Source organism: Lissotriton helveticus, chromosome 9 (assembly GCF_964261635.1).
Source record: "Lissotriton helveticus chromosome 9, aLisHel1.1, whole genome shotgun sequence".
NCBI lineage: Eukaryota > Metazoa > Chordata > Amphibia > Caudata > Salamandridae > Lissotriton > Lissotriton helveticus.
The window spans coordinates 875,578,023-875,599,645 of NC_136070.1; the positions used below are offsets into that span (position 1 = coordinate 875,578,023).

General features: G+C 42.4%; 1 protein-coding gene across 1 annotated transcript in view; it reads left to right on the plus strand.

Moving 5' to 3' along the window:
- Positions 1 to 21,623, plus strand: part of LOC144781942 (cytochrome P450 2G1-like) — a 410,077-nt gene that overhangs the window by 266,567 nt on the left and 121,887 nt on the right. Inside the window, exon 5 of the mRNA XM_078661035.1 lies at positions 3,836 to 4,012. Within this exon, the coding sequence (XP_078517161.1) occupies positions 3,836 to 4,012 (177 nt within the window). The remainder of the gene's footprint in view (positions 1 to 3,835; positions 4,013 to 21,623) is intronic.

Sequence of the window (21,623 nt, forward strand, 5' to 3'; positions counted from 1 at the left end):
TCTGCCTTTTCTTCTGGCATCCGCCCCCAGAAGATTAGTCTCCCAGCGCTCTCTGATGCTTTACTTCAGGCCCGTCCAATCTTGGGATCTGATCTGATAGGGGCAGTGCATAGCTTTAACTCCTGGATTGGCCGTGGGGTTAGCTCCTCTGTCAAACCAGCTTCTAGTGTCAAACAGCGCTCGCCTCCCTGAAAGCCCTGGTTTTCAAACGCTCTGTAAGAATTGAAACAGGGCTGTAAAAAACTGGAGCGCAGCTGGCGGCGGGAGTATTGTCCCTTTGCCAAGGCGGATCGTGCTGCCCAGAGGGAATACAATTCTGCCATCAGGATAGCTAAAAGTAATTACTTTGCTGGGAGGATCACTATGGCCAATAACAACAGCAAGGAGATTTTTGTCATTGTTAAGAGCTTCCTCTCCCCCTGTTCAGAGCAAACGACACTGCCTTCTTTGGGCCAGTGGTGTGATAACTTGTCTTCCTTTTTTCATTGACAAAATAGATGGGATTCAGGACATCCTGTGTGCTGCTCTCTCCGATCAGAAGAGTGCTTCCCCGGCATTCCCGCTGACCCTTAGTCCCCCAGCCAACCAGTTCAGGCATTTTTTATCGGCAGCTGAGTCTGATATTCTAGCTGTTTTGAAATCATTGAAATCTGGCTCACCCACTGATCCTTGCCCGGCTCGAGTTTTGGGTGGGGTAGCAGAGGTGGTTAACTTAGAGGTAACCAAGATCATGAATCTCTCCCTTCAGACAGCTACTGTTCCTACATGTTGGAAGCAGGCCAAACTGCTACCCCTTCTCAAAAAATCCAGGCTCGATCCATCCGTTCCATCTAACTATCGTCCCATTTCTCTCTTGCCAGTGTTGGCAAAGGTTTGTGAGAAGGTGGAATTTCGCAAGCTGGAAGCCTTTGTGGAAACATCAAATGCTTTGCATCCTGCTCAATCTGGGTTCCATGCTTCATACAGCACTGAGGCGGCGCAGATCGAAATGTCTGAGGCTATCAGGGAGTGCCTCGATGGAGGCGGCAGGGCGGCTCTGATTTTGTTGGACCTCTCTGCCGCCTTCGATACGGTTCCCCATCAACTTCTTCATGCCCGGCTGTCATCCATCTATATCACCGGCCCTGCTCTAGAATGGTTAACATCGTTCTTGGACAACCTCACTCAGCAGGTCTGGGTGCCCCCTATTCGTCCTCTGTCAGGATCTCTCTACTGGAGTGCCTCAGGGGTCAACTTTAAGCCCTCTGCTGTTTAACATCTACCTGACCCCCTTGATCTTTTTAGCGGAGGAACTGGGTGTGAAAATTATAGCCTACGCTGATGACACCCAGCTGTTATTTACCTGGCAGGGCTCGGATCTGGATACCAACACTTTCATCGGTTTTCCGCTGGCTCGCACTTGCCCAACGTAAGTGCAATGAGGAAAAATCAGAAGTACTCCTCTATGGTCAGTCCCTGCCACCTTTAGAGAATCGTTGTGGCCTCCCAATGTGCCTCGCCCCAACTCTGTGGGAGATCCGGCAAAAAACTTGGGGGTTTGGTTTGGGGAAAACCTAAGGTTTGAAGAACACATTAAAAAACTTACTGGAGTATGCTTTGGTACCCTCAAGGCTCTTCAAAGGTTTTTTCCTTTGCTTCTGAGGGAGGCCAAAGAAATGGTAGTGCGTGCTCTCATCCTCTCCCGTCTTGACTATGCCAATGCTTTGTTCATTGGCATCCCAGCTGATCTGGGTATGCGACTCCAGATCATACAGAATGCCGTGGCTAAACTCCTATTTACCATCTCGCGGAGATCTAGTGTCCAGCAGCATCTGCGTGATCTGCATTGGCTACCAGTGGCCCAGCGGGTGCTATTTAAGGCCCTCATTTTATCTCATGGTCAAGGGCCAGCGTATCTGAGGAGACACTTTGTTTTGTATACGCCGAACCGCCTCCTTCGTTCTGCCACTCAGCGTCGGCTTGTCATCCCACGGTTTCGAAGGGTGCGTTTATGTGACCAGTCTATCTCTGTGAAAGCAGCGGCTGCCTGGAACGCTCTTCCTGTGGATCTTCAGCACACTCCGGATTTCAAGCTCTTTAAAAAAACATTAAAAACTTATCTCTTCAAAATGGTTAAGTGATTTTCTTTTTTTCTGCCAACTTTCTCACTGTCTGCGAATGCGCCGGGACACTCTTGAGTATTTGAGCGCGCTACAAAACCCTGTATAACATAACATATATTATAACATATGGTTTATCTTATTTTGATACATGACGTGACAATTATTCCTGCTCCAATATATTTGCATTATTTAATCGACAGCTGACTTCTCTGTTTTACAGTATTTATTATCAATTTTTGAAGAATTTCTAAAAGTTTCATAACTACCTGTCTCATTCATTGGCGTCTTTGGTGTCTTTTAAAAGAGCACAGTCCTGAAAATTGAAAATAATTTAATAGGGAATTAGACCACTTTCTGCAGTGTCTCGACAACTGTGAAATATTTTCATAAGAACTTAGCACAAAGAGTGGGAGGGCAGAGAAGAACCTTCACACCAGGCGGAAAAAAAGGACAAGCCATGCACAATCATGTTACCAAATCTAACTGAAGGCTATCAGGAAGGAAGGCACCTAGCCTTCAGTTACTGAACTTCATATTTCAGTGCAGCTGTCTTTGCACAACAAAAATATCAAGCCTTACTATTATATCGAATACAAGCCATATTGTTTAAATGTGAAGTAGAGGTCTACATCGCATGTGGTTCAACGCATGCGATTACAAAGTGGTTGTTACTACAACCACGTTGTTACAACGCTAACCATTACAACGCAAGTTGTTTCTACGACTTGCTTTAGGGGGTGGTCTAAACTAAGGAATAGTATAATTTACTATTCCAACCTCTCCCTACTGTTGCACACGCTGGTGTTAAAATAGTAAATTATAATATTCCTCAATCCAGCCCGCCCCCTACAGCAAGTCATAGAAACAACTTGCGATGTAATGCTAAATGTTGTAACAATGGAATCTTTGTAACAACCACATTGTAATTGCGTGCATTGTACCACATGTGATGTAACATCGCATATTTGTTTAAGCAGGTGTGCAGGTGTCAACAATCTTTCAAAATCGAAATGGGTTTTTCTTTTCTTCTCTGCTAGAAATTCCTATTGTGTGCACTAGAACAGTTTTTGATTTAAAACAAATCCTTAAAATGTATTAATCATTTTCTAGTGTTCTTTAGCATGTTATTCACTTAATGCATTAATCATTTTGTAGTGTTCTTTAGCATGTTATTCACTTTATAAAAGAGGGTTTGGGGGTTCCACTAAGTATCCCTGTAATGTTTTTTGGGATTGCCCAATACCTGAAACACATTTCACTGAAATATTGCTCAGTGTATTGGGGGTGGTTGCAGTCCAACTGGTTTCCCGTCTTGAGTTGGACCATTGACTGAGTCCATAGTACCAGTGGTTCTCGAAAAAAAATACCTGCATTCTAGAACAATCTAGAAAATGTATAACAACTCTGATTCCATATTGAGTTTATGAAGCATAATTACTTGTGGCATAAAGTATGTTAGTTTCCAACCCTGTAATATGTTCTGGAGTATACCTGTTGTCTTTCCTCTGTAGACCACTAAGGTATGAAGCATCAGTCCTCTTTCTTTGACATATATTGTTAGAATATATCCCAAATTATACAAAATACCTAGGGTTTTATTTGTTTGTTTTGGGACAGACCCTTTCCTCAAAAGCGAATTCCAAGGGCATCAAAATATTTGACAACTTATGGCTCTCTCAATGAAATCATAGTTGTTTTTCTCATATGCTTAATTGCTGTCACCATTTTCCTAGATGCTGGACATGTTTCCGACCATCATGAAATACATGCCTGGACGCCACCAAAAAATAATCCCACTCTTCCTCGAGCGTCAAGCTTTCATCGCAGATAAAGTGAAAAAGCACCAGCAAACAATAGACACCACTTCTCCTCGTGATTTTATTGACTGCTTCCTGATCCAGATGGAGAAGGTTTGAAATTATTACCAAGGGTGTAATCATGGATGCTTTTTTTCTGTTCTAGTATGCATCTTTTTTTTCTTTGGTGAACTGTTTAACATCGTCACTAAAAAACTGAAGACGCGAGGCAGACTGTGTTTATATCACACTACTCAATCAAGTGCACAATTACCTTGAGTGTCTATCAATTCAATTCAATTCAAAGATAGCTTTATTCGGTATTTTGGCAAAAAACCATAAAAGCAGACAGAAATGCAAGATACATACATAGAACACACGCAATAACTTTCTCATTAAAATCTTATTACAAAATACAAACATTATACAGGCAGAACATATAAACGATTCTTAAAATACGTATAAAAATTGAAAAAAATTCATTAAAAGATCATAAAATTCATACGGTGTCCAGGGGTGCATGTTTTCATTTTGGCTAGTATGTATTATTTGATGAAATTATGCACAAGATAATACATTTTATCATCAAGATCCTAGTCGTTACCCATGGTCCCTCTACATTTTACAGCGAATGTCAGAAATTTAATCGCCGTAACAATGGTGAGTTCATCTTGCAGCATATACAGTCTGATCAGTGCAGTTTTACAATTTCTCAGACCCCACGTCTTTAACAATGGTATCAAATATCTTTTTCTACCCCACTGATAATACTTGCAGAAAAAGATGCAGTGTATATTTGACTGGGTAGATAAGTCGTCGCACGGGCATTTTATCAATTTGACAGACCAATCATTAGGAACAGGGAACGATGTTAACCTATAGAAACACTCAGTCCTCATTCGTGTCAAAAGCATTCTATGGTAGCACGAATAGGTTGGCGCCAGATAAGGATGAAGGCCCAGACCGTAAAGAATACGACGGTGGGCTACAATAGTAGACTTATTCCCATCTAAATACCACCTCCTCTCCTCCAATAAGTCAAGGCATGCCACTTTTAAAGCTTTTTTAGTTATTCGTGAGCATGATGTGGGATTTAGATAGAGATCTGGTTGACCAATGGAGTTCAGAAATTTTTTAACATAGGCTAACCATGGCTGCTTACTGGGGGCGGATTGGTTTAAGCAGTCTTGGATTACTTCCCTGTTAAAAATTGTATCCTCACATTTCCAAATCTTATACCACAGCATAACTGGAGCTATCTTTATCAGATCAGTGATGTGAACTCTATCAAGTTCGTTATGGCATATGGTTGTAGAAGTGGATCGTGGGACTGATAGCAGGTACCTCAAGAATGCGTTTTCCACTGTTTGTATTTGGGTGCAATCTGCCAATCCCCAGATGCCAGCCCCATATACAGCAGTGGAGACACATTTAGCTGCATAGATCTTGAGCAGTATATCTACAGGTTTCCCGCCCAGTCTTTTGGCAAATTGTTTGACAGCACCTATCGTGCGAGAAAAGGCCAGGTTCCGAGAGGTAATTGCTGTTGTCCATGTGCCCCTATTATTAAAGATGATACCTAGGTATGAGAATGTTTTAGTCGTGGCTATCTTTGTATTGTTTACAAAGGTTTTACAGTCTAATTTGTTTTTTCTAGTGGTACAAGACATTGTAAATGTTTTTCCAACATTTATTTTTAGACCTCTGGTGCTCATAAAGGTTGAGAATCCCGTTAAGGCCCTCTGAAGACCCAACTGTGTGCGAGCCATAATCACAGCATCGTCAGCATATAATAATAGTGGGACTGAGAGGCCATTTATTTTAGGGTAGTCCACTTCTAGGTCATTTAAAAAGACTGCTACCTCGTTAATATATAAATTAAAAAGGAATGGCGCAAGGATGCAGCCCTGTCGAACACCCTTTTCTATGGGGAATTTTCTGGTTCGCTCTCCGTTTTTACCGTATCTAACCGTGGCGCCTGCATCTCTGTACAATTCCTGTATAAAAGATAAAATATTTTTGTCTATCCCCATTTTAACCAAGGTTTTCCATAACACGCTGTGATCTAAGCAATCAAAAGCCGAAGTTAGATTGACGAATGTTAGGAACAGGTTCCCTTTTTTTACTCCAATATATTTACTCGTTATTAGGGCCAGGTTTAAACCCTGCTCTACAGTGCCTAGGCCGGTCTTAAAGCCGTATTGGAATTTCGAGAGAATCCCATTACTCTTGGTCCAGGCTTGTAATTTAGTTAGCAACACTCTGCCTGCAACTTTCATCAGAGTGTCTAGCAGGGAAATAGGACGATAGCATTTTGGGTCCTGCCTGTCCCCTTTCTTAAATATTGGGATTACTATTGCTTCATGCCAAGTGTCGGGAAAACCTGTTTTGCTATAGGCATTTATTTCGTTTGCGAGCAAGGGGGCCAAAAGATCTACATTCTCTTTAAATAAATCAATAGGGACTCCATCTGGTCCAGGGGCCTTTAAGTTAGCACTCTGGCAGATTGCTTGCTCAACCTCTAATGGGGTAATAACTACATTTATTGGGAAACTAACTTGAATGGGTGCATGTTCCACCTTCCCAGTATTCAGATCATCTTGTGGAGTCGCACGTGCATCTGGCATTGTTAGTGAGTCTTTCTTATATAGGGAGGTAAAGTAGTTAACCCAAACATCTTCCGTTATGGCTATCTCCATGGAGTCAGCCTTACTATCCGAAAAGAAGGGGGCATTAATTTCTTTCCAGAAAGAGATGTTGTCCCATAAGGCACTTGCCTTTATCAAAGCTTCCCACGCATGATTTTTCAATTCATCCTGTCTACTTCGGAGGGTCTGCTTGTAGGCTCGCCTGGCGTCCTTAACTAAGCCACTATCTTTTGGGACAGTCTTTAATGCCTGTAGAAGAACTTTATGGGCTTTAGTACAGGCAGAATTAAACCAGCCGAATAATCTTCTTTCCTCCCCTGTCTTTTGTTTTTTAGTTAGCTTGTCATTTATAGTGGCAATTATCCTACCATAAGCTGCTATAATCAACTGGGGATTAGTGCAAGATTCTAAGCAGGTAGAAAAATGTTCCAATTCTTTATGGACTAAGTCCCTCAAAAAGTTTGTGGGGTCGATCTTCGCCCATTTGATGGCATATCCGTTTTTCCTGGCCAAAGAGACCGAGTGACAATGAAGTATACCGGGTATGCTTGTTGTATGACTCCCAGGCTTTCCTACAGAAATACTAGCGCTAATCGGGAAATGGTCACTTAATGCCAGATCTTCCGTATCAAACCCCCCCAAACAGCCCTGATTCATATTGGACGCTAAGATGTAATCAATTACAGTGCTTGCCCCTCGACCAAAGAAGGTTGTTTGGAATGCTACAGGTGGCTCACAAAGTTCGTTGGCGAAACCCAAATCCCAATCATGCATAAGTTGATTTAACATATTGCCAAAGTAGAGTGTTCAAAATGTGTGGTGGGATCCCCTCTTAAGTTCAATATGCCACAATTATTTGTGTCGCTGTAAGGACATAGATGACAATTAAGATCACCTGCTATGAGGATACAATCTGCATCCCGACCACCTCTCTTTAGCATTGCAATGAGCTCAGCTATTATTGCTTTGAGATCATCTTTTGGCACATTATTATATATGTTAATCAGGAAAAGGGACCGCCCTTTCGCTTTAATCGCAAGTCCTTGTAACGAACTGCCTATACCTACTTTAGGTCCTCTCGCCTCGTATGTGGTCAGTTTTATATTACACAAATTAGAGGCAAAAATACACAGACCACCAGAGCCTCTACCTCGATTTCCCTGTATAGAAGGAATATAGAAGGTGCTAAAGCCCTCTATATGAGTCTCCTCCTGGTCCCAGCACTCCTGTAAGCAGATTATGTCCTCATTTTCCATAAAGGTTAAAAATAGCTGGTCCCTTGATTTTTTGCCTAGCCCTGCAATATTCCAGAATGTTATTTTTAATCTGGTTTTACCCTCGTTTTGTGAACTGGCTTCTGCCTGAGGGGTTGACGACTCAGTGCCCTCTGCACTATATACTACCTCTTTTTGGGTTTGTGTGGTATCCGGCAGACTTAAATGTGTACTCGAGCTGTTGAATTTTTCATAGGCTGGAGATCCTTCCCCTGTTAAACCCATAGCTAGTTGGTCTGATAATTGCTGGACTGGGAGCAGTAATTCCCCGACTGGAGCGTCAGCTATGTTCCCTGATGGCAAGATGTTGATACTATGAGTCTGGGGATCCTTATGGGTCTGGACTAAATGGTCTAGAACCGGGTAAGCGTGGCATGACATTTCTGGCTGGTGGGCCCCTTGTTCCCCTTTTGTTAAAATTATTGGTCAATCGACCATGTCTAAACAGTCATACCTGTTCCTTGTGGGGACGCCCCTCCAGTATTCAGGGTTTGGCTCGTCTCTTCTGGGTAACCAGGGGCGAACATCCCAACCTCTGGTCCAGTAATTATTTCTGTTCTTATTTCTATTTCTATTGAAGTGCCCCACCTGTGTCCAAGGCCAGTCCTGGACTTCCTCCCAACTGGCAGAATCGCCATAGTTAAAAGTATTTAAAGGTGGATAGAAAAAGGAGAGACGCTGTACATCAATCCCCCCCCTTTTCTCTAGAGCTGGCCAAGAGGAGATATAGTCGACTGTAGAAGGGTCATCACAGTTGACTATGACACAGTCGCCCTGTATGCTTTTTTTAGTGTCGCCAATCCAAAACACTCTTCTCACTGAGTTGATTCTACTATGGTTTGAAGGTTGTAGGGGTCTATTTTGACTCAACCACTGCAATACCTTATTACGCAGTGACCATGGGGGTTCGTCTACACTATCTGCCAACTCGGGGACCCCAGTAAGGATGACAGTGTATGGGGTCGCCTCAGGAGGCAGATGTATCGGACGCCTATACCTAGCGCTTTTCCTCTCATCGGCCTGAGGTTGTGTGTTATGTGTGGGACATCCTTCAGCTTGGCTGGCTGAGTTTTTGCTTCCAAGGGAGCCAGAGTTATTTGGGAGTTATCAATAATGCCATTTGGTTTTCCCTTCCCCCCTGTAAAGGTAGATTTTGGGGTGTTTTGTGTGTTTTGTGTGGCCCTCTTGATGGGTTGAGTATTTACGGCTCTTTCGAGCGGAAGAGGCTGTGGTCGGGTGACTGGTAAAGAAGGTTGGGCCGGTTTATTTGACTCTTTAGGTTTCCCCTCCCCTGTGGCAAGTGTGCCTAATGATTTCTGTGTAAAAACTGGGGTGTTTAGTTTTGCTAATTGTTTTTCAATAATCATAAGGCTCTTTTCCATAGGTTGCAAGTGGCGTTTTAACAGCTCCCCCATGCTATTTATGAGGAAATCGTGTAGTGTTGCACATGCGGTGCATGGTTCCTGTATGCCACCCACGGCTCCCCGAGCTTCTAACATCTCTCGCGAGTCAGTATTTTGAGAAGCCAAGATGTGATCAACGTTTTTAGGGATAGGAGTCGGCTGATCTAACACAATTGTATGACTGTTTGGATTGAGAGAGGTCTTGGTGTTGTGTGGATCGGGAGTGATCTCGTGTGAGTTCGTCTCTGTGTTTTGCCTCTTAGCTATGGCACCCTCCCACCTACCCGTAGAATTCGGTTCTAATATATCCACATGATTGTGAGAAAGTTGTAAGTCTGGTGTTTTTTCCAAATCCTCACTGTAGTTAGACCCTAGTGACAGTTGGGTAGCAGATAGATCCACAGTATTTGGGACCGTGTGTATTAAAGCATTAGTATTTTCTGCTTGATTAAGTAGCGAAGTAATCGGTCCCTGGTGGACAGGAGTTTGGGCAGAAGCTAGAGGGCCCATAGATGATCTTCTCGCAACCTCCAGTTCGTGTGATACCCTACGTTCTAACATATGTATACTTTTCTCAATCACTTCGTTTGTCTTGGTAATGAATAGGTCTATAGGGCCTGTTATCTCGGTGACTTTAAGGGTCTTTTTCCTTCTAGTACCCCTATTCATTACTGCACAGCGAGAAGAAAGTACAATGATAGTTGAATAATATAGGCTGACCGCAATGTGCAACAGCCGCGTGGGACAACACGGTGTCTAACAGGAGATGGATAGAAAAAATAGGAAAATTGAAATACCGTGGCCCAGTCCAGTCTATCACAGTCTTGAACGGGCTTAAACGGGCCCGCCCTTGGCCCGGGCTTCGCCCGGCGTCCCGCGAGACGGGGGTGACGCTGTATTTAAGCGCCTCCTGGCGCGCAAATGTCGCGGAGTGTGCCGCTATGGGTGCTGGGTATTGTAGTTTTTTAGCACCACACCACGCTCCACTCGGCGGCCGGACCCCAAGGTGGAACAGGAGTCGGCGGCGGGAGGTGGGTGGTCGCAGGCACAGGTTTTGGCAGACCCAGATGGGCTCAAGTTCAGCAAAGGTCCGTGAATACAGCAGGTAAAAATGGCCGAAAGTTCCCCCCCTCGACCGGGGTGACGCTGTATTTGAGCGCCTCCTGGCGCGCAAATGTCGCGGAGTGTGCCGCTATGGGTGCTGGGTATTGTAGTTTTTTAGCACCACACCACGCTCCACTCGGCGGCCGGACCCCAAGGTGGAACAGGAGTCGGCGGCGGGAGGCGGGTGGTCGCAGGCACAGGTTTTGGCAGACCCAGATGGGCTCAAGTTCAGCAAAGGTCCATGAATACAGCAGGTAAGAATGGCAGAAAGTTCCCCCCCTCGACCGGGGTGACGCTGTATTTAAGCGCCTCCTGGCGCGCAAATGTCGCGGAGTGTGCCGCTATGGGTGCTGGGTATTGTAGTTTTTTAGCACCACACCACGCTCCACTCGGCGGCCGGACCCCAAGGTGGAACAGGAGTCGGCGGCGGGAGGTGGGTGGTCGCAGGCACAGGTTTTGGCAGACCCAGATGGACTCAAGTTCAGCAAAGGTCCGTGAATACAGCAGGTAAGAATGGCAGAAAGTTCCCCCCCTCGACCGGGGTGACGCTGTATTTAAGCGCCTCCTGGCGCGCAAATGTCGCGGAGTGTGCCGCTATGGGTGCTGGGTATTGTAGTTTTTTAGCACCACACCACGCTCCACTCGGCGCCCGGACCCCAAGGTGGAGCAGGAGTCGGCGGCGGGAGGCGGGTGGTCGCAGGCACAGGTTTTGGCAGACCCAGATGGGCTCAAGTTCAGCAAAGGTCCGTGAATACAGCAGGTAAGAATGGCAGAAAGTTCCCCCCCTCGACCGGGGTGACGCTGTATTTAAGCACCTCCTGGCGCACAAATGTCGCGGAGTGTGCCGCTATGGGTGCTGGGTATTGTAGTTTTTTAGCACCACACCCCGCTCCACTCGGCGGCCGGACCCCAAGGTGGAACAGGAGTCGGCGGCGGGAGGCGGGTGGTCGCAGGCACAGGTTTTGGCAGACCCAGATGGGCTCAAGTTCAGCAAAGGTCCGTGAATACAGCAGATAAGAATGGCAGAAAGTTCCCCCCCTCGACCGGGGTGACGCTGTATTTAAGCGCCTCCCGGCGCGCAAATGTCGCGGAGTGTGCCGCTATGGGTGCTGGATATTGTAGTTTTTTAGCACCACACCACGCTCCACTCGGCGGCCGGACCCCAAGGTGGAACAGGAGTCGGCGGCGGGAGGCGGGTGGTCGCAGGCACAGGTTTTGGCAGACCCAGATGGACTCAAGTTCAGCAAAGGTCCGTGAATACAGCAGGTAAGAATGGCAGAAAGTTCCCCCCCTCGACCGGGGTGACGCTGTATTTAAGCACCTCCTGGCGCGCAAATGTCGCGGAGTGTGCCGCTATGGGTGCTGGGTATTGTAGTTTTTTAGCACCACACCACGCTCCACTCGGCGCCCAGACCCCAAGGTGGAACAGGAGTCGGCGGCGGGAGGCGGGTGGTCGCAGGCACAGGTTTTGGCAGACCCAGATGGGCTCAAGTTCAGCAAAGGTCTGTGAATACAGCAGGTAAGAATGGCAGAAAGTTCCCCCAGTGTCTATCTAAATAACGTATTTTTCGTCAGAATAAAAAAAAATAACTACGATAGAAAGGATAAAGAGAAAAAGTTAGGCCAAAACACAAGCAAGGTACTACATTTCATCAATTCATTAAACGGGATAGAGCTTTTAATAAACCCCATTGAGGCATTAACAAAGTGCCGGGTGGAAATAATTGAGGACACGGGCCGGATTTAGATTTTGTCGAAAGGCTCATTCCTTCACAACCTGACGGGATATCCCATCCAACTTACTATGAGCGCAGTAACATATAATGCACGTTTGTTACGGAGTGAACCCTAGCGCCAAACTATAATCATTCCCAGATCTCGTTAACCATGAAGAATAATAATGGAGAGGAAGAGACAGATTGCAGGTAAAAAAAATGGCAGGAAAAACCCACTCTGCATGGAAACCCAAGCAATCTTCTATGTGCTTTGGCAAGATTGTGCCTCATCTATGAGGTGCGCAGTGAGCTGAGGAAACAAATGCAGGAATATCCCTTCGACTTTAGCGAATTTATTGAGTCAAACAAAATCGTTGATGAAATGTCAGTCTTTAGCAGCCTTTTTTAATCAGTGGGACTTGCTTATCATAGTTTCCATACAATTTTTTTTAGCACTCTTCTACTCTTCTACGTCACAAAATGGTAGCAATCATATGAAAGTTAGTTCTGACAATGCCATATTTAAAAAAAAGATTGGGAGTCAGCGGGCAATCCCGTTGTCTAGATGGTAATGTTATGCACACTTTCACTAGAACCTGCTTGGTTCTCTTCTGGTAAATTCGTAAACAATAATAGTCCATTCAATAAGATTATTCTCGTTTCAAACTCTCATATTTATTAATTTCATCTTTTTAATTACTGCGAATCCTTTTGTTTCCATGACATTTCATATTAACATTTCCCATTTACCCAATGCATTTCGGGTCTATGGTGACCCTTCTTCCGGGGTCTCTATTAGAAAAATCAAGAAAAAATGCAATCAGCCTCATAACCTTCTCTGTTTATATTCAACTACATCCCAATACATTGGTTAACACTCTATCTTTATATGCAAACGAAAAAATCATGTCATCTAATCATATGGCAATCCCTAAATAGCCCAGCTTGAAAATATTCACCCTGTTTCATGAAGGTTTAAAACCGAAAATGACCGTTGCATTAGAAAGAGCTTCTAGCGCGACTAGGAGAAAGTTCTACCTACGCGCTCTCAAGAAATATGTCCTACCATGTTCTATGAAAATAATCAAATGAAACCAAAGCTTCTCGAGCTTAACAAACGCCCTGCTTTTCATTAGCGCTTACTTACTAGGAAATGCGAACGTCCTCAATTTCCGAAATGCCAACCAATCCGCTACTTCCACACATTTGGTGTATGGCTATATGAAGCTCTATGCGCTGTGATTGGATAAACATGCGATCACGTGACCGCAACCACGGACTCGTATTCAGCCCTCATCTAATTCCTGAACAAAGTCAAATAAATATAGATAGCTGGTATAAAAAATACCACACTGGTATGGAACATAAGTAACAATGATGATGAACAATAAATGAAAGGATTTCGTTACATTTCTGAAAAAAAGTTCGCACATCGAAAAACAATGCTGCATGTTAATCATAGTTATGTTTCCACAATATATATAACTCTGAGTTCATACTGCTAATACTGAAAAAAGTATGCTAAAATAAACAGTTACAAAAAAGAGAAAAAAATAATGTCGGCCATTTTGGATAGGGGAATTCTCACTCTTAATGTTGTGCATGGAAATATTATCGGCTCTCCCAAAATCTGTTTATAGAAAGCAGGATAATTCTATCCTGTCATTCAGTCCATTAGGTTGTAGGCTGCCCATCTTCTTTATCCAAAAATATTCGGATCTCAGTCTTTGCTTATGTGAGTCTCTCTCAGGATGATGTTTGATGACTTCCAGTATGGTGAAGCGTAATTGTGCAACATTATGTCCTGCTTCCAGCCAATGTGCACTCACTGTAGATTTCAAATTTTTCAACCGAATGTTGCTCTTATGCTCTGTTATTCTGACTTTTATTTTTCGTTCAGTTTGGCCTATATACAATTTTCCACATGGGCACTTGATGCCATAAATAACGTTTTTCGTGTCACAGGTTCCTGAATGTAACAAGGTCACCTTCTTGCCAGTCATTGGGTGTGTGAACATCTGTCCTACCATCACATTGTTACAATGGACGCAATTTTCGCATCTCTGCATGCCTTTGTGGTTGATTTCATCCGGTTTGTTTTTCTTTTTTAAAAGTTCTTTCATGTTTTTTGACCTGTTATATGCAAACGTTATCCGATCAGCAACTAGTGGTTCTAGATCAGGTTCTTGTGCAATGAGTGCCCAATGTTTTCTCATAATGTTGGCTATCTTCACTGATTGTGTAGAATGTTTCAGAACACATACTGTCATTTTTGTTTCACTTCTCTCTTTGGTCACAAGTAAAGACTCTCTCTTCATATTCAAGACTTTAATTTTGGATTCCTCCAATAATGGTTTAGGGTAACCTCGTTGTAGGTACTTTTGGATCTGTTTGTCGATGGTGGAGAGTAGATCTTGTGGATCAGAGGTGATTCTTTTTTGACGGATAAATTGAGACATTGGAAGATGTTTCTTTAAGGAGTGATGGTGAAAGCTCTGGTAGTGTAAGCCACTATTTCTGTCCGTTTCTTTAGTGTACACACTGGTTCTTATCCTGTTCTGTTCAAGATGAATTTTCACATCTAAAAATGCCAATTCTTTCTGGTCCATTTGGTAGGTGAATTTAATGCGGTCATGAACTGCATTGAGTCTTTGAATATTATTGGTTAGTTCTTCCTGTTTACCCTTCCAAATGAGGAAGATGTCGTCAATATATCTTTTGAAGACCATTAACCCAGTTGTCCAGTTCATGTTGTGAATTATGTTATCATGCTCAAATTTTGCCATAAAGGTGTTTGCGTAGGACGGTGCCCCCGCAAACCCCATGGAGGTCCCACTGCACTGTTCATAGAAATTATCTTCCCAGTTAAAGTAACTGTGTAATAGAGCAAACTGCAATAGTTCCAGCATAAATGTTTTTTCTCCACCACTTACTTCATTATTCAGTAAACACCATTCCATCGCTTCAATTCCCTCACTGTGTGGGATTGAGGTGTACAGAGCTGTCACGTCAATAGAACACAACCATATTTCTTCATCAGTTGGAATGTTTACTGTGGATAACATATTGAGAAATGCGGTGGTATCTTTTATGTGTGTGCTCCATTTCTGTACTAAAGGTTGTAGGAACCAATCCAGGTATTGACCCAGTGGTTCCGATAATGATCCACATGCCGAGACTATAGGTCTAAAAGGAGGTCTCTTGGGGTCCTTGTGTATCTTTGGAAGCATGTAAAATTGAGGTCTCCTGGGATGTTTGGTATTTAAAAATTGGTATGTCTTCAAAGTGACCCATTTCATCTCTAAGGCTTTATCCAGAATTGTTTTGAGTGTCATTCTAAAGATTTCTGTCGGATCTTGATCCAGCTTATGGTATATGTTTTCATCTTGAAGATGAGCCTGTACACTCTCTTTGTAGTAGGTAGTATTCATCACCACTATTGCTCCCCCTTTATCTGCCTTTATTATGGTAATGTCGTTGGCGTCTCTCAGGGTTTGTAAAACTTGCCATTCTTTTCTGGAAAAATTACTGGTGGTACCACTGGAATATTTGATTTTCTGAATTTCAGATGTTATAATTCGTTCATATGCATCAATGGTTTTGTGTGAGGTAGGGGCACAGAATGTGCTTTTGGGTCTGAATTCTTTCAAATCCATCTCTGGTCTTTCACTCGGTGGTAGATTGTTGAAGAAGTTCTTTAATCTCAGATTCCGTAGAAATTTGTAAATTGATATTTCTGTTTCCTGGGCATTAGATTTATATCTTGGAACAAACGTTAAGCCTTTGTTTAATACTTTGGTTTGAGCCTCCGTCAATTGTTTATCAGATATATTGATGACTAAGTCAGTTTCGGTTTCTTTGGTCTCAATTCTCTCTCCGCTACCGTTTCTTTTACTTGAGTTTTTTCTTTTTCCTTTTCCCCTCCTTGTTTTGAGGGCTCTGTTGTTGTTATGCTTGTTGATGGGGCATTGTTTGCTGCTGGGCTGATATCTAAAAAAGAAACTTTACTTTGTTGATCTTTGCGTTTATCCTTTGGTATGGGTCTCCTGTTTTGTGCTGTGTCAGAGTCAGATACCACACTTTCTTGTGATGAACTGACATTAGTCTGCGGTTGTTGCCACTTCCTTTGATTGTAAACTTCTGCCCAACTGTATACTTCTTCAAGTTTATAATCTATTGTGTCTCTCCGGTATTTTTTGATCTTTCTATCCTCAATCTCTTTGGCATATCTTTCCAACTTTTTATTAACCTCTTCAAGTGTAGCTGATAGGTCTTCAAATTGATTCAACTCACTTTTTACATTATCCAGTTCTACTTCAATTGTTTTCAGTTCTTTTGACAACTCTTCCACGATCAGCAAAATAAGATCCAAACTACATTTGTTCAAGATTTGGTACCATTTCATTAGGAAAGCCTTGTTATTCCTGCATAACATAGGTTTAAGGGCTATTCTTAAACCCCTAGGGATTCGTTGGTTCCTGTGGTAATGTATTAAAGTTGTCGCGTGCAATCTTTGATTTATTTCTCGTTTGCTTGCATATTCCAGTTGTTTTAACAGTTGATTTACTGTGCTTGGCTGTGGGCTGAAGGCTCTAGTTTCCTTGATCAAACTATAAATTCCTTCCGCTTCCTCTGCAGTGTATGCTAAAGTTTCTGCCTTGTTAGATGTGATCTGCGCTATTTCTTCTAAATTCATCTTTACGGTGCTTAGATGGGGGGTAGACTGTGAATTTGACTAAAACTTTATTGAGTCCATCCAGCACTCTAGTTTTTTGTTTTTTCTTCTTGTTTAATCCATTCGTTGTTGTGTCGTTGAAGATGGGCAGCCTACAACCTAATGGACTGAATGACAGGATAGAATTATCCTGCTTTCTATGAACAGATTTTGGGAGAGCCGATAATATTTCCATGCAGAACATTAAGAGTGAGAATTCCCCTATCCAAAATGGCCGACATTATTTTTTTCTCTTTTTTGTAACTGTTTATTTTAGCATACTTTTTTCAGTATTAGCAGTATGAACTCAGAGTTATATATATTGTGGAAACATAACTATGATTAACATGCAGCATTGTTTTTCGATGTGCGAACTTTTTTTCAGAAATGTAACGAAATCCTTTCATTTATTGTTCATCATCATTGTTACTTATGTTCCATACCAGTGTGGTATTTTTTATACCAGCTATCTATATTTATTTGACTTTGTTCAGGAATTAGATGAGGGCTGAATACGAGTCCGTGGTTGCGGTCACGTGATCGCATGTTTATCCAATCACAGCGCATAGAGCTTCATATAGCCATACACCAAATGTGTGGAAGTAGCGGATTGGTTGGCATTTCGGAAATTGAGGATGTTCGCATTTCCTAGTAAGTAAGCGCTAATGAAAAGCAGGGCGTTTGTTAAGCTCGAGAAGCTTTGGTTTCATCTGATTATTTTCATAGAACATGGTAGGACATATTTCTTGAGAGCGCGTAGGTAGAACTTTCTCCTAGTCGCGCTAGAAGCTCTTTCTAATGCAACGGTCATTTTCGGTTTTAAACCTTCATGAAACAGGGTGAATATTTTCAAGCTGGGCTATTTAGGGATTGCCATATGATTAGATGACATGATTTTTTGTTTGCATATAAAGATAGAGTGTTAACCAATGTATTGGGATGTAGTTGAATATAAACAGAGAAGGTTATGAGGCTGATTGCATTTTTTCTTGATTTTTCTAATAGAGACCCCGGAAGAAGGGTCACCATAGACCCGAAATGCATTGGGTAAATGGGAAATGTTAATATGAAATGTCATGGAAACAAAAGGATTCGCAGTAATTAAAAAGATGAAATTAATAAATATGAGAGTTTGAAACGAGAATAATCTTATTGAATGGACTATTATTGTTTACGAATTTACCAGAAGAGAACCAAGCAGGTTCTAGTGAAAGTGTGCATAACATTACCATCTAGACAACGGGATTGCCCGCTGACTCCCAATCTTTTCATATGTTCACAAAGTGTTTTCAGACTAAACACTGGGTTAATGTTGCACAACAACGAATGGATTAAACAAGAAGAAAAAACAAAAAACTAGAGTGCTGGATGGACTCAATAAAGTTTTAATGCCATATTTTACCCATTTGCTTGAAGGGTTTGTGGTATCAGTACGTCAAAATGTGTAATATTTACCCTGTTAACTACTCATGAAGTCCCCTAATATTTCCTTTCGCCATTGCGAAAGCTGTAACCCGGCTTCTCAACGATATGGTCAACGGCTCTTGTATTGCAGAATGAGAGGTAAAGGGAAATACTCCTTGACCAAAGAAAATAAAAAAAACTAAACAGTTATTCAAGAACTCAGGTCGACAACTAAGTTAAGTTAGTTAGTTTGTTTTTTGCAAACTCTTAAACTGAGTAACCCCTTAAGTCCACCCGTTGGCCAACGGCAGTCGCGAGCACCAACTCGGTAGTGCTGCACACGTCCGTTGGCCGACGCGGCCCCGCCCGCGCAATAGAACACCCACACCATGGCGAAATTGCCGCGGCGGTAAACGGGTTATTATACACCAATCGAAGCCTAAAGATATAAAACTACAAATAGGATGAAGCCAAATCTCCGGACCTCATTCACTCTATATAACAAAAAGAAAACAACTTGTTCGATCATGGCCACATGGGTTATAAGAAGACAAAAATGCATGTTGGATTGCATCAAGACTCCATCCAGGAAACCCTGCAAATGCCTAACTGTCCCTACACCACACTAAAGTGGAACTCTTAGTCTAAGACAAGCTTCAGCAATGATGAAAAGGTCTCAGGTGTCAGAGCCTTCCAAGGAAGAAACATCAACATGGGTCATGTAGCATAAAGCCACAACAGTTAAAGGTGATTTCTGCACCTCAAGGCGTCCTAAAGAAAAAGTGGCAGCTATACCTAACTACCTTACAACATAAGCAATCGCTGTCTTAAGGCACCTTGCACAGCTCTTCCAGGATTTTTCCATTATTCCAGTATCCTCCAACTTCCTTTCACCGCCTCCCTATTCACATGGTGAGTTATTCTTTACATTCTTGGTGACATTTCCTCTTCCCACAAGAGCTCGTCTCCCAACCTTTATAACATTTCTTCTTTTAAGGCCTCTCTATCTACTAAGAACAATAACTATTTCTCTCAACTAACAAAGCCTCGTCCACCTGCAGTGGAAACACAATATACATGCAATATATTACTGTGCAAGCAAAATGAGAATTCACATATTAGCTGGAGAGTGAATTAAAAATGCATTTCAGGCATACACTTAACATAAATTGACAACGCACACATAACATTATGTGTACCCTTCTACATGCTAATAAACCATGCTTTCAACATATACTCTAACATTTACGAATAGTTAATCCTACAATATTATTGCCAGAAGTATAACATTAAAAATTCATGAACACATTTCGTTTGTTAACCCTTCTACTAGGTATTACTGCAAAACAACACAAACCTAGTCAGTTGCATTTATAAAGTACACAGGTTATTTACATTAGTCATGGGGATACCTTGGACATATAATACCCCCTATCTTCTTTAATACATTAGTCACACAGAATATACGCGAGAGCGGACTACTCATGAATATAACGCACTTTCATTTCAAAGTGGAAACAACTACTCTCCTCCACCATATTGAGCTCAGTACTGATAGAGTGCGCAAGTCACCTGACTAGTTTTACCATACTCACCTGGGCCCATAAACAACATTCAATGAGTTTTAATCAGGTAACCTGTGCACTTACTCTAACCAGTGATTTATAACTCTCATTTAGGACCTATACCATTGACTTACCAATCCTTGTCATCGGTACCTAAAGTCCTAAGGGATCAAGGTGTTAGCATAATAGGTAGAATAATAACATTTGCACTCATATAATAACCACAAACTCGAGATAGGTTTAAATCTTTATCTACATTTCTAAAAATGTCATAATCCAAACATTAAACATCAAAAAAATTTCAATTAGAAAGATAACGATTGAATTGAGAATATGCAAAGATTTTATAAAGCAGTCATTAAGCATTTGTCAGTAGGGAGGGTAAAGAAAAGGAAGCAATACAATGACATTACCCACACAGTATATTTACCTAGAATGGTGTGGAGACCATCCCTGGCCACGGATCAGTCAAAGGATAGAGCCCAAAGTGTAAGTGCCAGCATAGACGACAGGTGCCGACCAGAAATCAGGACAGGTGCAACCAGATTTGGATCAGGACAGGACCACCACAGGCTAAGACCGGCACCCACAGTTAAAGTTGCTATGCCAGCGCTACAACCCTCTCTGCAGCTAAAAGCCAAACCTCGATTGGGTTATTGAATCTTCTGACAGAGTGCTTCGCCAGCACCTCTGCTCTCGATCACCTATTAAGTGCATTGGGTCAGTGACAGGTCAGCTATTCGGACAAGTTGGACAAAAATTCTAGCTAAGCCTACTCTAGGTATATTATTTGCCAAGGCAGTGTACCACCCCCAATGTTGCAAGTGCACGGATTCCCAATTTCGATTGCACCAAAGGATGAGGCGAGGTCATCACACCATACCAAAATGAAACTTTTACGTTGAATATTAATATTTGCGTTCCCGCCCATCAAATTTATTTTCCCATGCACTTTTATTCCACCCAGCAAATAATGTTCTTTATAGAAATACAGTATTAACAATATTTTCTTCCACTTGGGGTCAGCAGGTTATATTCCCAGGCGCATCTTCTAGTGTGCTGTAAGCTTGGCATTGCTTCAATGTCAAATGACTTCAGCTCCTTCTGGAGTTTGACAAGCGCAGTGTGGGTTTTCACGATGGAGTAATAGCACCTCCCATGCTCAAGATTATCGTTACATGGAAAAATAGAAAAGAAACAGTTTTAGAACAAAGAATGAATGAATGTATTGTACACCACTTATCTCTACTCTATTCCCATTACTTTATTTTAACTATTGCATTTAGAAATTAGGCAGAATGAACAGCATAGCAAAAGCAGCGGTGCAAGCTTCTTGCATGTAAGGACACAGAACAGCCATCTTAGTTCTAGTGTGCAGAATCAAAAGATTCCCTCCAAGCGAAAGATACGTATTGTAACGTGAGTGTGGCGTACGATGCGCAGTAAGAAATCACGCGTAGCAGCGGCCATTTTAGCGTAAGCGGATCAAGGTTAGTAGAGCACATATGCAAGCTTCCCGTAGATGAATAATAAGTTGTGTGATGCAATATTAATAAGACAAAACATGTTAGTTAGTACATTATGAGTTATTCGAGAGGGTTGATTACAAGCAAGTTGCTTTACATGCGCAACCTTGCTCCATCAGTACCACAACTACTACATCTGCTGTCAGCTTTAGTTGGATCATATGTAAATCAAGAAGCCAAAATGGTTGGCATCTAATTTCCCTAGAGAAAGTATTTGTATAGCCACAAAATTGTATTAATCTTCGCATTTAGCTGCATGAGTGTGTCAAAAAATGTTCATTTTGCTTTTTACCCAGCAATTCGGGCTCCCCATATCATTACACTGACCTGCATCTTTGAACATTCTGCCATGTTCTTCCATCCAAATTCTCC